General features: G+C 33.5%; 2 protein-coding genes across 2 annotated transcripts in view; one reads left to right on the top strand and one right to left on the bottom strand.

The window, feature by feature from the left end:
• Nucleotides 1–2,453: 2,453 nt before the first annotated feature.
• LOC106106503 (ATP-dependent Clp protease ATP-binding subunit clpX-like, mitochondrial) lies at nt 2,454–15,124 on the bottom strand. Its single transcript, XM_013287087.1, has 4 exons — nt 14,686–15,124; nt 6,270–6,407; nt 4,805–5,021; nt 2,454–2,700 (listed from the first exon to the last, which is right to left on the bottom strand). The coding sequence occupies exons 1-4, from the start codon at nt 14,756–14,758 to the stop codon at nt 2,469–2,471; spliced, it is 660 nt and encodes a 219-aa protein (XP_013142541.1). The 5' UTR covers nt 14,759–15,124; the 3' UTR covers nt 2,454–2,468.
• Nucleotides 15,125–15,648: 524 nt separating this feature from the next.
• Nucleotides 15,649–21,713, top strand: part of LOC106106465 (sorting nexin-27) — a 23,734-nt gene continuing 17,669 nt past the window's right edge. The window contains exon 1 of the mRNA XM_013287043.1: nt 15,649–15,935. Within this exon, the coding sequence (XP_013142497.1) occupies nt 15,676–15,935 (260 nt within the window). The 5' untranslated portion in view covers nt 15,649–15,675. The remainder of the gene's footprint in view (nt 15,936–21,713) is intronic.

Raw genomic sequence — 21,713 nt, 5'->3', positions numbered from 1 at the left:
TATTAGATTAAGAAAATAAGTCCGTACATCCCCAAATTACATTTCACCTTATTATGACCTCCCCAGATCAAACACACAAGTAATTCAATGTAACCCTTTAATACACAATTTACAGACGTGATATCAATAATGCAGTACAGTGCAGTACAACAGTTGAAAACGCGTCAGTACTAGCAAGCAGCAGGTCGCGGGGGGCAGTGCTATGTTAGTATGTGACTTGTGTCCGCGACTGTGCAATTGACTCAGTATGGACATCACGTATGTTAACAACTGTACATTAGGTATTACGTGGGATTTCATAACTTTTCGTGATGATGCATCTAACGTTGGCAATCATTTACTAAGAAAACACTATAAATGACAATAAAAATACAGAGTTTAACAACATTTAGGGAATACAAGAATAACCTTACATCGTGATCATTCGTAGTTACCAACACAAATTTGGGAAATTGTCGGTGCTCAACATTTAAACTACAATCGTTTGGGCATTTAAAAACGAAACGCGAAATAAAAATTAAAAAAAAACGCAGCTTATAAATGTATCTATACGAATAAAGTTGAAAAAACACGGCTAGATTTACAAATACAAATACATTTCTCGCATTTTTATTTCATATGTATATCCTTGGCTCCTTTACTAGGTTGATTCCCTGTATTAAAGGAGCCAATGACTTCCCTAAATTTGTTACTTTTATTACTTCTTTTATTAGCCCTTCGTTTGCAATCATTGCTATATAACTGGTTATTTATAGGAAGATGCGGAGTTTGTCTCGTTACAATGAACAAGACAGTTTTTCTATAGTGAAACACCGCGGATTGCCGCGATTGTACATCAATTATGAACATAACCGACAACTTTCTCTCAACAAAAGACAATGGCAGCCACAACAATAGTCATGTCACTTTAGATTTAATACAATCGAGCTATAAACTGATTGAATTTTGTCACAAAAAATATCACTTCTAACTATATAAATGCGTAATTTTAGATGTGTGTTACAAGGGCTTAATAATGAAATAACATAGAGATAATTTTTTTAATTTCGCACGAACCCTATCGCGGTCGTCAACTAGTCTATATTAATTTTTACTTCTATACTAATATTATTAAGAGGAAAGTTTTTTTTTGTATGTATTGAAATAATTCAAAACTTACGGGGCCGAGTTTAAAAATTCTTTCACCGTTAGGAAGTTAATTTATCTGTGACTACTAGGCTACATTTTTTTAATTCCCGCGGGTGAAGAACCAAGCAACAGGTAGTCTATACTGTTAGTATATAGAGGAAAGATTTGTTTTGTATGTATTGAATTAACTCAAAAACTACTGGGCCCATCAAAATTTCTTTCACCATTAGAAAGCTACGTAATCGCTGAGTAAGATAACATATATCACGTGGACAAAGTCGCTAAAAACAGCTAGTCAGGAATAAAGTAATTTCGTCCTCAGTACAGAATCAAGGGTTTAAATTTTAACATAAATAAAAATAATACGAAACATTACAATAGTGAGATCGGTTTGACAAATTGAATACTGTAAATCAGAATAGTGAAACTCTGTAGACAAAAAGTGTTCGTGAGAGTGTAACGAATTGCTTGACTTTTTGCCTGACAATACTTTCAATAAACAACCCAGTCAAACTTCATACTATTACTAATTACTATTATAAATGCGAAAGCTTAGATGGATGGATGTTTGTTAGAGTTTGTAGCCTAAACCGCTGAACGGATTTCGATGAAATTTGGTATAGAAGTAGAAGATAGTCTGAAAGAACACATAGGCTATTCACTTTTGGTATTTTAATTCCTCGCAGACGGAGTCGCGAGCGCAAGCTAGTATTAAAATATATAATACATAGGGCAATGTATTTACTTCGATATGTTTTGATTAAATATACACTAGCTATTGTTCTTGACTTCGGGCGCGAGAAATTAGAATATAATAAAAAATATAGCCCGTTAGTCAGTGATAAATTACCTTTCTTTTGGTGAAAGAATTTTTGAAATCGGCCTAGTAGTTTTACGTAAATGGAATACATAAAAAAATCTAAAAATTCAAATCTTTCCTCTTTACAATATAAGTATAGACGTATAGATATGCAATAACGTTAGAATAAAAAAGTTCAGAATATAGTTGCTAAAAGGAATAGTGTAAAAAAAACTGTATGAGCTTTCTATCAAGAAATATAAAAACTCTGATCATGCTACTAATGAATCTTACTAAAATAACAAATCCGTAAGTTTATTTGGATGGGTGTTTGATAGTTTGTAGCCTAAACACTAAAATAACTTCAATAATTTTTTTATAGATGCAGATCTGAAAGAACACATAGGCTACTTTTATTTTTTTATTCGACACGGACGGACTCACGGGCCAAAGCATACATAAACATTAAAACCTAAATGTAAATGCATTATATGTACTGTACACGTCCGTCTTGGTGTCCACTGTGATAGAACTCTGTATGTTAGTGTATTGTATGTGGTGAAGTGCCAACGCAGCTGGCGCTGGTATTGGTACCTCTATGCGTGTGATGCAGAGGATGGTGGGCATCAGCATGCGCGCCGCTGGACACGTTGTTGTAGATGCGCTTGTAGTGGTTGTACACCGCCACAGAAAGCACCTTCTTAGCATACTCTTGACCTACAACGTGCTTGTTCAGATATTCGAAGATCTTCTTAGGAGGCGGCGGTGGCTTTCTGTAAGTTACAATTCTCGTTTAAACTTTTAGTTTAGTTCAAGACATCATCATCTCGGAATTAAATTCGAAAGTTGGATGGATGATTGTTAGATTTTGTAAACGGCTGAACGGATCTGATTGAAATTAGGCATAGATGTAGAGGACGATCGGGAAGAAAACATAGGCTATTTAGTTTTGTTTTAATTCCACTCGGACAGAGTCGCGGTCGAAAACTAGTATTCGTATAAATTAAACTTGATATTGAGATATTTATATATAACAAGCTGTTTCACGCGACTTCGTCTGCGTAGAATTTAAAATTGTGAAAAATGTTACACAGTGATAACTTAGTTTTTTTAATAGTATAAGAATTAAAAATCATCTCAGTAGTTTTTAAGTTATTTCAACACATATAAAAATACAAATCTTTCCTCTTTATACATACTAAGATATGAAATTACGCGTTTTTTAACACAATTTTAAGTAATATTTATTTCCATCAACAAAAGCTTAGAATGCTTTGTTATATTCTAATAACATGAATGTATGCTGTAACAAGACATATCGGATTGGACACAGTCATAAGATTCACTTTCAAGAGATCAGCGGAAGTTTCCGCGACGACCGGCGCTTGCGCAATGCAATGTCACGGCTGTTCTTACGCAAGTATATAGAAGAGAAGTTTGAAGTGGCCACATGTCCGGCACTTTATATAAAAAGTCAATAATCAAGTTATACGCAGAAGATTTCTTTAACACTCTAAGATCTCTACAGATCATCCATCTCCCTACCTTATCTTCGTTTTCGTCCTCCAAATAACCCTATCATCCATCGTCTCAGTCATCACTCCCTTGATCATGTCACCTTTCACGCAATCCATCCATCTCTTTCTACGTCTATCGGTATACCTCCACACTCATATTTAACGTGCTTCTTGTTACTGTAGCATCTCTATAGGTGATCGAAATAAAAAAGATATTGAACTTTGTAAACAGCCTATGTGTTCTTCCAGGCTATGTTTCACATTTATGCCTTATTTCACCGAGATCCGTAAGCTTGGAGAGACGTGGTAACAAACATCCATACATGTAAATTTTCGCATATCAGTAAGAATTATGATTTGTACAAACACTAGCAAGAGTTCCTTCACCTTAGTGATATTGACCGCTGAAGGTTCATCTCTGGTGTTAATTATATTGATACGCGAGTTCCCACTGACGACAATTGTATAAAAACAAATACATTATTCTTATCTCTTTCATTATCTTTGCAAAAATAGAGACAACAAATATATTAAGGTTATCTTTTAAAACAGATTCTCTTTTGTTTTGATGATTTTATTTTGGTAGACAAAGTGAAAGAATCAACTGACTGAAAGGCCTGTTTATATATAACTGGGTTTAAAGAAATTTAAAAGATTGCGACAAACTCATCTGAGCTAGTAAAGGCATTATCGATTGATTCTGTCAGAAAACCTATACCATAGGACACTAGATACAATACGACGAGGAGTTTGTGAAACTTTTGGACAAAGACAGAAGGCTGTAGAGAAATATCGTAATTTAGTTAGACTTAAGACAGAGTCATATAAATTTGTCAGTCACAAATACGTAAACAGTAAAGTCACCTCGACCTTAGAAACAGTTCATTAGTATCGAAATAAATTACATAAAAAAATTACTTACGCAAATTGATAAAAAGAACAAAGATTTCGTGTAAGAAATGGAATTTTTTTTAAAGTTCAACGACTCTACACACAGAATACGATTTATATTGCACGATAAGATATCTTTTTTACTGTAGAATTAGATATATTATTCTACATATATCTTCGAGTTTATTTTTATCTGTACGAATAAAATAAAGCGTAAACATAAACACACTTTGTTATGTAGGATGTCAGCAATTACAGCATATTTGTATTGAATCATTCTTAATATAAAGCCTTACACTTACGACATACTTTAGGCTATATAGTATCACACTATTAGGCTAAGGTGGTAAATTGGAAAGAATACTTAGTAAGAAAGGAACATAAATTACAAGCCAATAACAAAGTCGAAACAGTAAATACAAGTTAATACTGTACATACTTTAGTATATTTATTGCAGTTTTGACTGACCTGTAGAACCCGGATTTGTTGTCTGCGTTATCTTTGATACTCTTCTTGGTGTCGACTTCGCTGAGCACCACGAAGAAGTGGTGACACTTGTCGCATTTGACGAAGCGTGTGGAGCTGACGAAGGTCTCTACATGGGTGCAGGGGTCGCCGCACTTGGGGCACGTGAGCACGCCACTACCCGCGCCGGAGCCGGACTTTTTGCCGCCGGAACTCTGACCTGACGACATATGTTAATGGTAAAAAAAATTGACACTTGTTAAAATCAGTCTGTCTGTTCGGCTCCAGATTAGAGATGGTTCGCTAAACCAACGGAGGAGAGATCGTATTTGAAATTCTCTTTCCTAAAAAGAAAAGGATGGGACAAGAATGAGGGGAGCAGTAGAGCTATTCCTTTGAAACTCTTTATTCAAAGATACTTGGTTGGTGAAAAAGCGCAGTTTCTCGATGTAGACGTAACTTTGTTTTAATTCAAAGATATGTGTGAAGTCAACCGCAGTGGGCCAGCGTGGTTGCCTATGTCCCAGTCACCCTAACTTTAGGATAGGCTCCGAGCCCCTCGGTGGGGACGTATAGTGAGCTGGTGATGATCATACATAAAGTATTATCTTGTCTTTATTTAGATTTGCGAAATTGTTTTAATGTTTATTTCTACAGACACGTGTCGTGAAACCATAATGCACATCAAATTACTAAGTAACTTGTACATTTGCCAGCACGTGTATGTTTTAATTTACGATTTAAAGATTTTAAAACTCATTTTATGAATACAAATGGTTTCATTATAAAATTAAGTTTATTGTTTTTTTATCTGGTTAACTTCAGTGGCAAAAAGAATACTTTTTATCTATGTATATCTGTACTAATATAATAAAGCGTAAACACACACATACGCGAGCCATGAAGGCGTAGGATGTCAGGAATCACAGCATATTTTTAAATCATTCTACCTTTAATAAAAAGCCCTACACTTACGACACTCTTCGGGCTATATATTTTCACCACTTAGGAGGTAAATTAATTGGAAAAAACCTTCATGCGGGTTATTATGGTGACGGCAATTTTGACATTTTCAATTGAAAATTTGAAAAATGTAAACAACAAAATAAAGTTTATATAATTTCATGCGGATGAAGCCGCACGGGGACAGCTAGTTATCAATAGTTTAGAAAGACGTTTTTACTTGGGTACAAAAATAGCGTTAATTATGTATTTTTTTATTAACAAAAGGAATGTTTTATTTCACTATTACTTTGACATTATTGCATTAATTCATAGACAAAGAAAAACCAAAATAAAGGATAAAAACTTCAATATTTATTGTAAGTTTTTGTATGTTTTTTGTTAGTTTTTGTAATATAAATAAGTCAAAGTGCAACAAATCGCTTTTAGCGTAATGTTATTAATTATTTATTCCCATTAATATTACCTTATTATTTAACTTTTTTCTTTTTTTTTTTTATGTTACCTGCTGTGTCCTTTGGTGGTCCATGGGGCGTGCCCGTTGCGCCGGGCGGCTGGTCGCCTGGGTTCTTGCACAGCACCGAACACGTGGTCAGCGGCCGCAAGCAGGCGCGCCGTACAGCACGGCATATATGTACACCACCTAACAAACACAATCATACTATTAAAAAAAACCCTTATTCTGGGCACACATAAGAGCGGGTGCACACTATCGCACAACTGTTGTGCGATTGTCGATTGTTTCGTAGCCAATTCAATTGATTTCACAACTAAAAATCGAGTAATATCTATCCATATACGCTGATAGGAATCAAAGCGAGACTAAACAGTTGTGCGATGTTTAGTCAAAGGTGTGCGCACGCTGTAATAATGCGGTCCAGTTCTAGTCTATCAGGAATATTCATGAGAATAATTTGTAATGTCAAAATTTGTATTTGTGCTGCGGGCACCGGGCGTAAGTTACAACCCTCATACAAATTTTGTCGATAAAGTTACGAATATGTTCTCGCAATTGTGACGTAAATACTCGTAATAGCCCCTGTTTTTCAAAAACGCGTTTTCAAAATACACTATAACTGTAACAAGTATTAGGGTCTTGGCTGTGAATCATTTAAGTTACTCATTTAGGTCACATTGATTATTAAATGAATTATTGACTGTGATACAAGTGTAATATGGAAGGTCAACTTAAGACCTTTCTAGACATTACATAGTTGCAATTGCTAAACTGAATCGACTGCAGTAATATTATAAGAAATTATTCGAGAACGGTGCTATTCATCTATGGAATAAAACGCTCATACATATAGAGTGGCAAACGAGCAAGCGGTCACCTGAATCCACAAAAATACAGCTGATACAATTCGTAATAGCGGATGTGTTGCCAACCCTAAATCGAAGGAGAAGACGCAAATAAAGACGACATTTCCCTTCTTATGCGTCTCCTTCAGCGTCAACTCCACGTTCCCTTTCCATCCTTTCTCATAAGAAAAATTCAAATTGGAAGATCAGTATAGGAGTATCTTTTGAAATAAGGCCTTTTGCAATCCATAAGTTAAATAATTCTTTACATTGAATCTTCGTTAGTTACTTTCACTTATAATTAAACGGAATCTTCACGGCCAAAGTTACACTAACCTCTAAGGTCACCTACAAACAAAGCCTAACCATGAACTGACCTCGCGCGCTAACTAGGTGTATACAGATAAAACAATTCCTGCAACAATTAAATAAACGACTGACGAACGAATTTAATATTCAATCTAAAACTGCTTTTGGTTATCTTAGATGTTTAAATTGACTCTTATCCTTGGTTTTAAATACTTTATTATGAAAAACATGATTGTTTATCGATAAAAAAATAATTTAAATAATCTACGGATCTCAAGTATAGAACTTCTCAATTTTGCCTTGTGATCAGAAAAAATAGACAGGACTAGAATGATTTGCGAATAATTCGAATTGCAAGTCATACCAACTTCAGAAATAATTTCCTAATAAAATCTAAGGAAGTAATTTGTACAAGCAGATTTAGTTATATCAAGAAATTATAAAAACCTCATCAAGTCATTTTCTCAAACATAATCTAAAGGCTACTACAAACGCTCATTTGCAACTGGAAGATAAACTGCTCCGTGAAAATTGTCAGAACGGACCGTCTGTAGCAGGCTTAATTTAACCTTCAAGAATAACCGAATTCGGTCATCGTGATTAAACGATACTTACATCAATATTTATCAAGCAGTGAAATCACTTAGCGCAATATTACGCTGAGTAATCCAACAAAGAAACAGGAAAAATAAAAAAGCTCACACGAACCGCGACTTTCGCTGAATACTGAATTAAAATACTTTCATATAACAACCTTAACAAATCATTGGGATAAAGAAAAATTATAGATGACTAACTTTCGCTCGGAACTCCGTTTGAGTGGAATAAATAAACTGCGTACCCTATGTGTTCTTCCAGACTATCGTCTACGTCTATGCCAAATTTCATCGAAATCCGTTCAGCTGTTTAGGCTACAAACCCTAACAAACATCCATCCATCTAAACTTTCGCATTTATAATACCAAGAAGTAAGAGGAAGCGAAAAATTCAAAACTGTTATTGTCACCGGCAATAATATCATAAATGAGTTTCAGCAATAGAAACCTAACATTAGTAATCCACACATACATCTTTACCAACGTCTGTGTAAACCACATCTTACACGAGTAGACAGTTCACTGTGTGACCGCAACTCTTTGTGACATAAATGTGACAAGATTTTCTAAAGTATAACCTATTCAGTTTTTACATTTTAAACTAAAACAAAAGCTTACAATAAAGAATTTAAATAAAAGAAAGTAAATATTCGATGGCTCCTAAACTAATATATTGTAAAATTTGTAACAATTTTTTTTTAACTACAATAAGATTAATTACGACGTTAAAACATGAAATAAAGTCTACCAAAATGTACGGATCCTCTTTCTAACATTACTTAAGTTAATTTATGGTTAAGTTAAGTTAAGTTAATTTATTACGATAAACTACGTCACCAACAATTTAATTAATAAAGCAAATAAACTATAGACCCAGTGGTTGAGAAAATATGGAATAAAAAGTTAGCGTGTTATGGGCATATTGAGAAGGGATGAATCGCATGTCACAAGAAGGACGTCAGTTATGAATGTGGAGATACACCGGTAGAGGTAGACCTAGAAAGAGATGGATGGATTGCGTGAAAGGTGACATGATCAAGGGAGTGATGACTGAGATGACGGATGATAGAGTTATTTGGAGGACTAAAACCCAGTGCGCCGACCCTACGGGAGTAGGATAAGGCAAGGGAGATAATGACAGCAAATAAATTATAAATTTAGTTCATATTGAAAAAACCTGGAAAATACAACCTCCCGGGTCAGTCGTATAACAAGCACTAAGTGGGCTAAGCATGATAATATTTTTATATTCATAATCAGAGCTTACAGTGTGGTTACAGAGGGGATAGTCTCAGCAAGCGTTATGCTAAAGCGGAGCTTTCCAAAAAAATACTTTCACTACACTCAAGTGTTACCGAGTAATTTTTATCGTACAAGTGTTTGGATATCAAGTATTATTCGATCGAGCGCACGCACACCTTTGACTAAACTATCGCACAACTGTTTAGTCTAACGCTCTTAAATTTGCATTGATTGCAGTTCAATATTAAAGTGACTTATGAAGATAAATAGAACTGTCAAATGTAAAAATATTTAAACACAAGTCAATGGTGACTACATAAACATATTTAAGACTGAATATTAAAGTAAAGGAGAATACAATTAAGTATTAAGAAAATCAACTGGGATTAACATTTATACAAAAAAAATATAATTTTGTTGTTTGACGCAATTCTTGAGTGTAATAAACCAAAAACAAAAGCGTATTTCTGTTTTTCATCTGAGAAGTTATTCAAATTAGCAAAAAAATCATGATTTTTAATTCTACCGCTTCATGAATACAGACTTTTAATTAAATCTGTAAAATTAACGCAGCGGTGACTAAAACAATAAGCAAATCGAATTATAACAATAATCACTAAAATTTGCATTTAAAAAAAACAAAAATGTTTCCCTTCTCGATTTCGGACACCAGCTTAATATATCGATGATAATCGTTTACTCAATTACAAACATATTCATGATCAAATTAAAGCCATTTGATATCGCAGTGATTCATGGGAGCAATGCACTGCTAATGCACAAACAACACTCAAATATTTTTCTGTCATCAACAAAAATATCTCTATTAATATCATTTACATTGTGTTTATGCCAACAAAACATTTCTCGTCAGCTATTAATCATTAATACTTTGTCTTCAAACATTTACTAACTTCTAGTTTACGCTCGCGACTCCGTCCGCGCGGAATTAAAAAAACAAATGCAAGTAACCTGTGTATTATTCCAAACTATCCTCTACATATATGCCAAATTTCTTCGAAATCCGTGCAGCCGTTTAGGCTACAAACTCTAACATCCAGCCATCTAAACTTTCGCATTTACTCGTATATTAGTATGATTGCAAAATTAGGGTCTATTCAGACAAACGGGACAGTAGGGCGGATCAGATTTTCGCAAGTAAAAATTTAAAATTTTCGCTGTCGTGATATGAATAATTTACCCGGTTTTGGAAGTACACATTCACAGCGCCATTTACCCATACATACTTGTTCTCATATTGTTTATTGCATTCACATTGCACGGTTGCATTTCACTTAAGTAATGACCCGCGTCGACATGTAATTTGCGTTGGATTCAAGTTACAGTCATGGGCGTGTAGATCATATTTTATCTTACATGTCTTCATTACTCACTGCCAAAAGAACAGAATAAACAATTATAAATCGCAGAAAGCAGTCGCATTATTTTAAACTGTTGTCCGCGACCGTCCGCGAGGTGCTTAAAAGTTCTAAATTTATGTTGACCCCTTATTTAAATTTTTACAGGATAAGTTTGAAGGAAGCCTAAAACTTCTACTAATGACTTAGTAGTTTTGAAGATGACTTTAGGAAACCGATAACATCTCTACATGCAAAGTTTCAAATTTAAAGCAGGGGTAGCCAACCTTTTCTTGGTCTGATCACTTTTATATTCAGGTATTTTAAGGCATTGTAAAATGCCAACCCTAATAGATGTAAAATTAATATTGGTTCTAGAATCTCGACGATTGGGCGTTTGTCATTTCTACCTACTTCTCTGAGTTTGAGCGTGAGTTTTAAAACTGATCCTCGGCAACTTTATTTTTTTTTATAAGAGAAGTGGGTAAACGAGAGGGGGGAACACAAAGGTGGTCAACGACGCAACACCAGAGGAACTACAGGTTCGTTGCCGGCCTTTGAGGAAATCGTAGGAAATTATTGTAGTTAGCGATATCAAAATTATCAATATTATGCCTATATCAGGAAGTAAATATTTATGTCAATACTTGTGATGTTTTTAGATTATTTAAACTACAATCGTGTTTGTAAAAATACGATTGTATTTATCTATTTTAGTTAACAAATATCTTCGTTGTCTATTGTGAACTATAATTTATGTTTTTTTTTTAAAGGTGTTTCTTTGTTTCAATTCTAGATAATCTAAAATACTAGCTAGAAAAACCTTATTACTTTTGAAATTTCAAAGATTTTGATTAAAATTTTCCACAAACCAGTTCAATGTCTTTTAATAGAGACAAAGTCAATTGAATTTGATGTAAATCTCGCAATTTTTTCGCAATTCCCAATTAATTTCGTTGTCCTCGAGACATATAAAAAATTACTTGCTAAATAAAAATATTCTGGTGCCAGAAAACTTATGTTTTTTTACCGCGATTATTTTTAAAAGGCTAAAGTCTTTGCATATTACAATTACCCTTTTGAAATCAAACTTATAATCTAGAGACGTAGACAGTGAATTCAACATGTCTTCACATATAAGGAGCGTCATATCCTTGCCCTTAAAGAGCCGGGGCGGGGGCGTGTTGCGGGGTATGAAGGCGAGGGGGCTGGCAAATACCACTTGCAACACTCACCTTGACACACTCCATATTAAATTCGGATTACATTTTCGGCTTTAATCGGAAACGAGTTTCAGAATATCGCTATAAACAGTAAACTTACAACTATGGTAGAACTTCAATCAAATATACCTCTAAGTAAAAATTAATTTTAAGTTTTTTTACTAGATTTCGTCCGCGTCTATATCTAAGCCTCTATCTACTAGTGGTGGGACAGGTCCCAAGTCTTGCAATCATAAGAGTTTTGTCGATATCGATAGCAATAGTCAATAATTACAACAATAACTTTGGACTATATACAATTGACAAACATGATATATTTTTAACATTATTGATTGAACTTTGACGCCATTATTGTCGTAAGTCGATCGTTTATTTAGTAGTAAACAACAACACACACAACATTAAAGCCTTCTAAAACCTAGCCATTATTATCTCATTAGCGTCGAGAAAACGAAAGTGGCGCCATTTGGTAAAATGTGTTTCGTTCAATGCGCACGCGATTATAATCTTAAAAGTATCATATTTACGTAATGAATATAGAAAGTTTCCTCTTGCAACACTTGACATATATTTTACAATTATATTTAATAGACATTGCGTGATCTATAACATATGTATTTGCAAAAAAATATGATACAACATGCAATGTTTTTCTTAAAAACTGTCATAGAAGACAATTTGATATATAATTCTGATACATAGAAAAAAATGATAGCTAAGTTAGTCTGTCTTCGGCAATGACAGCAACGATTTTAAACATATATAGTAATATTATAAAGAGGGAAGATTTGTATTTTTGTATGTATTGAAATAACTCAAAAACTACTGGACCGAATTATAAAAAAATCACAATTAAAAAGCTTTGTTGTTAGTGGTACATAGCCTATATACATTTTTTATTGCACGCGGGCGTGGTTGCTAAAAAGGTAATAAGTGATAAATGAATACATAGATAAGTTATGTGAAACATGATACAAACACTGGCAACTAAGTAATGGAGAAAAAATTAAGCAAATTACGTGAATAAGGAAACCAAATATAAGTGTAATTGTTCTCAACATCTGTCAAAATTGACCTTGTAGCTAATTGTATGACAAAAAAATTCAAATTTACAAAAAGATAAGGTAAAATAAATATAGCTAACATAAGCTTTGGATAAGCAAAAAATATACAAGATGTGGTCAAATATTATATGTTCAATTTTATTTAAACTATACATCTTATTCTAATCCAGAAGACAATAATTTAATATGCTTTTATTGCCTTTACAGATTAGACTGAAAACCAGTCAGTCTAGTCAAAAGCTAGACATTTTAGTTTCAAACAGTTTTAGATTAACTAAAAACAAAATTAAAAACACCAAAAGTGTACATATTTTTGATCACATGATCGAGAGTTTGAATCCCACAATATCGGAAACCACATCCAAGCACAAGTTTAGAGCTTACTTGTGCAAGAAATATTTGTAAGTTAACAAAAAACTATAACTATAAATGTACAAAAAAAATGCCTTTTATTGGGAAAACAAATAATAATATAACACTTATGAGATGGTTTCCTCCATAATAACATACATAGGGAAAAAGCTAAGCTAATTGGAGGAAATCATGACTCATTATCAGAGGTCTGCGTTGCCCCCTCTGGCTGTATGAATGCCATTACGCAACACAACTTTCACTTAATACTCTCAGACTATTAGTGGAGAGACCTAAGTCTGAATAATAGGGTTTATACACAGACTGAAAGGTAATGACTAGTCCCATGGGTTTTAACTTTAACTGGGAACTCCAAGATAAGTAATCTAATGCTTTAACCATTTTAAACCAACCAACAATAAGGTTCTTTATTTGATTTTCATGTGTTTAAAATTTTGAATCCAATTTATGATTCTATTTTTGATTGATGCAGAATAGCTACCATTTGGTACTACTTTCTTCAATGTCAAAAAGTATCTAGTAGTTTTTGAGTCAAAGATTTTTGTCTTGATGTTTTCATTTCTTTTTAAATAATGTTGCAATTTATTAAGAACATTGAGGTGTTTCTAGAAACTTTTTTCTATATTATTTATGAAAATTAAAACATGCATACAACTAACAAAGTTTTATATTTCAATTGATATTAAATATCCTGGCCTTACTTGGTAGCATATTACAACAAAGAAACTGCATTGTAAACAAACAAAGCTGACATTTGAACAAGGCTAAATTCAGATAAAATGCATAATTAAAAACTTAAACATCAAATAGTAATTTTGATGTTAAAAATTTATTTTACAATAATGCTAGAAAAGTATTTAGACACACAAAAAAAAATGAAACAAACTTTAATAAAATATTTGTCCAATTTCTATCACACATTTATCTAGTCAAGTTATTTATGAAAAAGAAAAATGCTAAGGTCTAAACACTGATGGCCAGCAACAATAAACTTATATAAAACATATTAAATTCTCTAATTATGCTCCAATTGAATAACCTCTAAAAGTGTTTACGAAATGTTTGTTAATTCAAATATTACAACACAATATGCAAATACATCACGATATTTAATATTTATGCATATTAGACCACTTATATATTCATCACTGATGAATGGTCCACATTTGTCTCAAAGACCTTAGCAGTCAATGTCAAGCACAAATTATACAATTTTAATGTTATTGACCTTATCTTAGAAACTGCTGTTATTCTACTAATACTACATTATACAGATACAGCGTAAAAACATATAGAAAACAATATAAACTGAGATAATGATTATCATTTGAATGAAAACATAATAACATAATACGTGACGTCATGTTATCAAACAATGATACGAACTGTACCTGTCCAGTAACTGCGACACACAACTTTGGGCAAAAGCCAAACGGATAAAGGGAATCCACTCACCAGTTGTCAGATGCGAATTTCTCCGTACCGCTATCCTTCCCACCGACACGAAGCTAAGTCTTATGCTGCTCATTGTTACTTATTTATCTTCAAATGATGCACGAAACACATCAGCCCGTGATCACAACCGAAGCCAAAAATATAAAGATCACTCAAATGTAACAAACAGCCGCCAGTTGTTCGTAGTTAGCAATTTTTGTTGTATTTGTTTGTCAGTGAGAGGTGTCCTATCATGACGCAACACTTTTAGTCAACATCAACACCGACAGTGTTCTAAATTCTAACACTATCTAACGCGCTACGAACACAAAAATTGCACTTTTCTATTTATTTATCTGAATTATAAAAAATTATTTTATAGGTGATAGTGCGGCCATACTGATGTTCACAGCTGATTTTGATGTGAATGTGAAGTTATTGGAATTTTCTTTACCACGTTGTTTTACCAGTGTCGCCATCTGCTTTTAATTTCTCAAATTCTTTTTTTTATGTATCTGGTCAAAATCTTTGATTTCAGAATTTACGGATTTAGATAAATCATGCCATAAAATACATTGAAATATCTGATTGAGTAAATTATAAATATTCTCTTCAAAACTTCTTGACTTAGAAAATTTTACACAAATTGAGATTTTTTACACCGGTAACATATGCATTTCAAAGAGTATTCATGTGCCTTCCAGGATAGGCTATAAAACGTAGGTTTTGTGCCGATTTGATTCTGGTTCTGACCATATTGGCACTGACGGTTGCGGGTGATAGCGGTAGTGAATTTACGAACAAATAATACGGATGAAATTAACTGTCAATAATATTAACAAATACTTTAAGTAGAATTGAAGCAAAAGCTGACATTTTTAAGCAGCGGTTTGTTAAAGGATTTGAAACAGTTCCGTTTTAGGCACAAAGTTATTTATTGAACTATCAGCGTTATGTGCTCTTTGCCAGCGATATACAATTGCATCTGTCATCTGGTCAAAACTGTCCAAAATGGCTGAGACAGAGACCGATAATAACAGTATTGATAGAAATAACAAGGGCCCAATTGAAAGCAATGGGCCCCGTCGAGTTACGATATATAAAACTGAAACTGGTTTCGGTTTTAACGTGCGCGGTCAGGTTTCGGAAGGTGGGCAGCTAAGATCCATCAATGGTGAATTATATGCGCCTCTGCAGCATGTCAGCGCTGTCCTGGAGCAAGGAGCGGCTGAGCTGGCTGGCATCAGGAAAGGAGATCGGATACTGGAAGTGTGAGTACTTAAATATTATTATTGAGGTTAAGTCAATATAGGCATAAACTAATACTTTAGACATGTAATGGATCACGATCACATATTTCATAACATAAAATTAAATAACAATTCTCTAGACGATTTAAATGTTTTGTTATTTGAATTTGGGTAATTCATTTTTTTATTGCACTAAAGTTTGCGCAAGAGTGTTGTAACAGTTGTATAATGTAATATCTTCGCAATATAAAGCAAAAAGCAGTAGGCGTAAAAGAAATCGTATACTGCTACACTTTGGGTACATAACCCGCAATTGGGTTTATGGACACTTTCATATTATTAAGTATTAAAAAAAACCTCAGAACCATATATTTATTAAGTCATTCCCTAAGTATAGAACAGAATTACAGGGAAAAACCAATATGTAAAGGAATAAAAATATTATCAATTTTCTTTTAGGTGATAGTAATTCCCCAGTTGAAGGAATGTTATTGTTTAAATTATCTTTAACCATGTGTTAATTTATCTTAATTAGACATTTATAGCTCTATTATTGTCAATTCTAATTAGATTTATAAATAACTATTATTTGTTACAACAAGAATTCTGGATTGTATCCATCTAAGGTCAATTATTTATATTAAATCAGTTTTATTTGCTATAAAATGTTGGGGAGAAAATGATTTTTTCTTATTTCTGTATTTTTGTATTACATTTTAATTGTTAGATTAAACAGTAATATCATAAATAGGAAAGATTTGTATTTTTGTATGTAATTAATAAATTTAAATACTACTTAACTGATTTAAAGTATTTGCCATTAGAAAGCTACAATATCACTGAACATGAGCTATATTTGTAACTTTTTTTTAAAATTAAGTGTGTGAAGTAGCAAGAAAAAGCTAGCGTTAAATTTTAATTTATTTTAAGCATACATGTATCATGAAATGTGTCTTTAAATTAAATTGTATGGCTTCTTGTCAGGCCTTGAAGTAAATCAATGAATAGCTGTGTAGATATATTTAGACCTTAACTAAGAATGCATCTGTTTACATGTTATGTGTAGCAATAAGCAACTATCACCACCAGATCACTTTCTATACAAGGGGCTTGGAGCCTCCTCTAAATTAGGGACTATGCCATAGTCAACAACGCTGCACTGCGGGTTGCTTGACTTAACACATATTCTTGTATTTCTTAGCCGATATTTGCAGGGATCACGATGTTTTCCTTCACCGTAAGAACGTCGGATTAATTATGTAGATATGAAAATTCGAAAATCATATCGGTACATGGATTTGAACTCAAGACCTGTAGATAACAAGTTTAGTGCTTAAACCACTGTGCGATCAATGCTCCAGTAGCAAGTAAGTAGTATGAATAAATGGCTCATTTTGTAACAGAAAACCGCCCACTGTTAAGTTAACGGACAATACTGAAACATTTAAATATGTAACAGCAGTTTAGATGATAAGGGCTTGTTAAAACTCCAAATTTAAACATCTATGAGATTGTAAGTGGCGCTTATGAAGCAAAGTAAATGACATGTATTAAAAAATCCACTGTTTGATGTAAGGTGCGCGTAAGAAGCAAAGTGCTTAATTCGTTTCAGAATTATAATCACACCCATAGCATTGGTACACAAAAAGTTTCAATATAAAAGTTGACCCACAAACCATGTTTCCATGGTTACACTATTTTCGTTGCATACTAAATTCCATAAATTTCACACCCGTTACAATTCCTTGTAATAAAATTTTAATGATTGTGATGCAACATTAATTTTATTGTCAGCTTAAGTCTGGTTATATTGCTAACAGTAAAAGGGTTGCCACATTACAATATTCATAGCTACACTAGTTGTGAGTACTCCACATTGCCTGGCTAATTGATGTAATCTACATCTATATTAATATTATAAAGAGGGAAGATTTGTATTTTTGCATGTATTGAAATAACTCAAAAACTATTGGGCTGATTAATAATTAATAATACTTTCACTGTTAGAAAGGTAATTTATCTGTGAGTAACATAGGCTATATTTTTTATTTTCACACAGACGAGTCCCGAGCAACAGTTAAATTAACTTTACTGAACTTTAAACAAATTTTGACTTTATAATCAACTAGTTTTCGCCCGCAACTCCGTTCGCGTAAAATTTAAAAAAAAAGTGAGTAGCCTATGTGTCCTTCCAAACTATCCTCTACATCCATACCAAATTTCATTGAAATCCGTTCAGCCGTTTAGGCTACAAACTCTAACAAACATCCATCCATCCATCCATGCAACTAAACTTTCGCATTTATAATATTAGTATGATTTATTCTATCATGCATTAACATTTGTTGAATCACAAATTCTAACAATAATTTATTTTCTACAAAAGAATCAACTAAATTGAAAGTAAACAATAGAATAAGTAAATAAAGCATCACATTACAAATTAGTACTAATTCTAAGATATCATTAAATCTAGTGTTAAAATTTCTGCTACTGCAAATGTACATCCCTAAGTTATATGCACTGGACCCTTGCCCTAATTACGTTAAGTATATGCTAATTGCTTGTGTAATTAGATGTATTGAATACACTGGCCTGTATTACGTTTTATCTCAATGTACAATTATGGATACTCCCGTTAATGTCGCCGTATTAGATACCAAATTGGTTTAATTTAAAAATATATTTGTAAAAAAAATAAACAAAAGTGAATGGTCTATGAGTCTTCCAGACTACCATACCCTACATCTATACCATCGAAATCCGTTCAACTGTTTAGGCTGCAAACTCTAACAAACATCCATCCATCTATCTCTCTAAACCCTCGCATTTGTAACATTATTTTGTTTAAAAATGGTTATTTATAGCAATGAAAAAAGTTATTTATTTTTAGAAAACTCTATTTTTTCTTTTAAATCGTATTCCGAGATTGGATTGTCGTAATTGCAAGTTAAAGAATGTACACAAGATGTGAACAAACAATCAACAATTGTAACAACAATTACAATTTCACACAAACTATGTGATGTTGCGGAAAAGATAGCTAGTTATGTGTTACCATTACCTTTATTCATAGTGTTGATAAGATCTAGAAATCTAGATACAGAAAATACATTCTATAAACTTAGTGCGTAAAAATGCGATATCTACACTAATATAAAGAGATATTTGTATTTATATATGTAATGAATAAATTTAAAAACTACTGGTCCAATTTTAAATATTCTATTGTTATTACAAATCTACGTTATCACTCAGTAACATAGAGTTTTTTAGATTTGACAGTTAAAGAACCTAAAAATCTAAAATATGTATGAAAACTTCGATTAAAACCATGTTTATAATAGCTGTCCACCCTCTAGACCTACCCAGATAATCGTCTGGCAACACCTATGTTTATCTCCGTTGTTTAGTCTACAAATATAATTGATATAGTAACAACGAGTTTACAAAGGCCATTGCCGTGTAATCCCCTATCCACAATAGGGTCAACAGTAATACAAAAGCCAATAAACCTTACTCTCATAAAGTTCTTATCATAGATGGTAATGCACTATTAATACTGCAATTCTTATTGTTTTGTTATAGTTTATTCCACTGTACAACATACACAGTTAAGTTAATAATAGCGTTAAGATAATTTGTTAAATCACAGTAAACAATCTCATTAACTATGCGGAAGTTAGATTATCACAAGCACTAAATTAATTCAAATGTAATCTATTCTAAGTAACTCCATCTATATTTTCCTCCTTATTCTAATCCCGTAGAGTAAGCACAAGTTTTTGTCCTCCACGTAGCTCTAACATATGTCATCTTTGTAGATGCCACTGCCCGGTTGGGCGAAGAACACCGCGGGGTTTAGTGGGTAGTCCGGCCGGGATTAAGGCCGGGAGTCCCACACGAAACTGTCCCTGCTGCCTCCGCAGCATGGACGGTGAAGTGCGTAAATGCATTCCCCGCGACAACAAAAAAAAAACATATGCCATCTCAGTCTCCCTTCTTGATCATGTCACCTTTCACGCAAACCATCCATCTCTAAGTCTACCTCTACCGGTATACCACATTCATAACGTAACGTAAGCTAAGAACTTATTTTACGTAAATAATACAAAATATTTGTTGTAAAAGTGAACTTCTAAACACACACACAGACTCACACACTAAAGGCCGGCAACGCATCTGTAGTTCCCCTGGTGTTGCGGATGTTCATGGGCGTCGTTGACTACGATGTTCTAGCCGCTTGCCCCCTTTTATTATAAAAAAACATTAGGTGCACGGTATTCTAACAGCAGTCAAACCAATTACATTAGCGCGAGTGACCCATCTTTGTTAATAGTGCAATAGATAAATTATACTCGTAGTATCAATGTTGATTGTGTTTAAATAATTAAAAGCATCTAATGAGCTCTGCTTCACTTAGAATCGGGACTTCTTAACATTCGCATATCTAGTGTACCTATATTTACGTTAATTTAGCATTAAATTGTTGGGAAGCAGTAACTCTCAGTTAAAGTTCGTTGTTTATTGAAGTGTAAATTGTCTTGTGTGGTGTCGATGTTTAGTACATTTGTACTCGTTAGTTATTGCAATGCTACAGCGTGGAGTGTCCGGACAGTTTCGTTACTGCTTCTATTATTGCCCAAGCACCGGTTTCGAGATATATGACGTGGAGTCACCCAAGACAGTATCCGATACTGGGTAAGACTTTGTTAGTGTATTTTTAAGGCTAGATTTTAAAACTTATGTACTTGTTTACAGGACGTAGAACAATATGACGTAGGCTTACTTGGGATTTTGACCTAGTTTTAAGAAATGTAAGCGCTTGCTGCCTCCGTAGCTTCTTTAGTTACTCATAAAAGTCCTCAGCCTTTTCAACTAGGTACAATGGTTGTCATCCGTATGATTTTAAAATGTCTTAAATATTCTTAAAGATTTGGTTAATGTAATATCTCTCCTATATTCCCGTATAGTTCCCGGCGTGTATACTGGGTGTACACCAATTAGCTGGCCTTCAGTCGAGGCGTCCGTCCGTTGCGCAGTTACATCCTAAAGCTGCGTTTCCACTAATATTAAACTTCGTTTTTAGTATATTTCTACACTATTAACATATACATTTACACTTATTATTACCTTTTAGTGAATAAAAAAAATGATGTCCACCATAAACAAGGAGATTACTTCAGGTTCTTTTTAGATAGCATAGATAACGTTAGTTTTCGTTTTCTTACTGCTTTGTAGCCGATTTTCAGTGGTAACGCACCTTAAGCCGGAACGGCTACATTTATTGCGCGATCGATTACTCGAACATGTGTACCCGAACAGGATCTATACGTTTGATCTCTGCTATCTTCTATTTTTAGTAACATAAATGTAACAATAAATCACTAAGGGCCTGTCCCACCGGTGGTAGATAGCGGCCCTGATAGTGTAAATATGACGTCACGTCAGATAAAATACAAAATTTCTGTCCCACCAATTTTAAATAGCAGATAACGCTGTAACGTTTTAAATGTCAATGTCATTTTTTTACAAGCCCCATACAAAACTTTTCGATTCTGTCCCACCGGTGGCTGATAAAGAGTTCTGGATAATGTCGAAATGACATGAATGTCACAATGATGTCAGATATGGTGCAAAATCCAGTCCCACAAGTTTCGGATAGGTAAAATAGCAAATTTACGAGCTCCTAATTTGACTGCCAGATTGAGTGACCATTATCTTTTTATCAACTGGATGAGAAAACTTTCTTTGGTCTTATTTTGAGTTAATATCAATGTTTTGACTGAAAATAGATCT

The sequence above is a fragment of the Papilio polytes genome, unplaced genomic scaffold (genome assembly GCF_000836215.1).
Source record: "Papilio polytes unplaced genomic scaffold, Ppol_1.0 DF822178.1, whole genome shotgun sequence".
Classification (NCBI taxonomy): domain Eukaryota; kingdom Metazoa; phylum Arthropoda; class Insecta; order Lepidoptera; family Papilionidae; genus Papilio; species Papilio polytes.
Note: the sequence above shows the minus strand (reverse complement) of the source record. Positions and strands in the feature narration are given on the sequence as shown.

Excerpts from the sequence above, each read along its gene's own strand:
- LOC106106503 (XM_013287087.1), bottom strand. The coding sequence starts at position 14,758 with ATGAGCAGCATAAGACTTAGCTTCGTGTCGGTGGGAAGGATAGCGGTA. Across the intron at positions 6,408-14,685 it reads AAATTCGCATCTGACAACTG|GTGGTGTACATATATGCCGT; the intron begins GTGAGTGGATTC and ends TGTGTTTGTTAG. Across the intron at positions 2,701-4,804 it reads AACAAATCCGGGTTCTACAG|AAAGCCACCGCCGCCTCCTA; the intron begins GTCAGTCAAAAC and ends TGTAACTTACAG.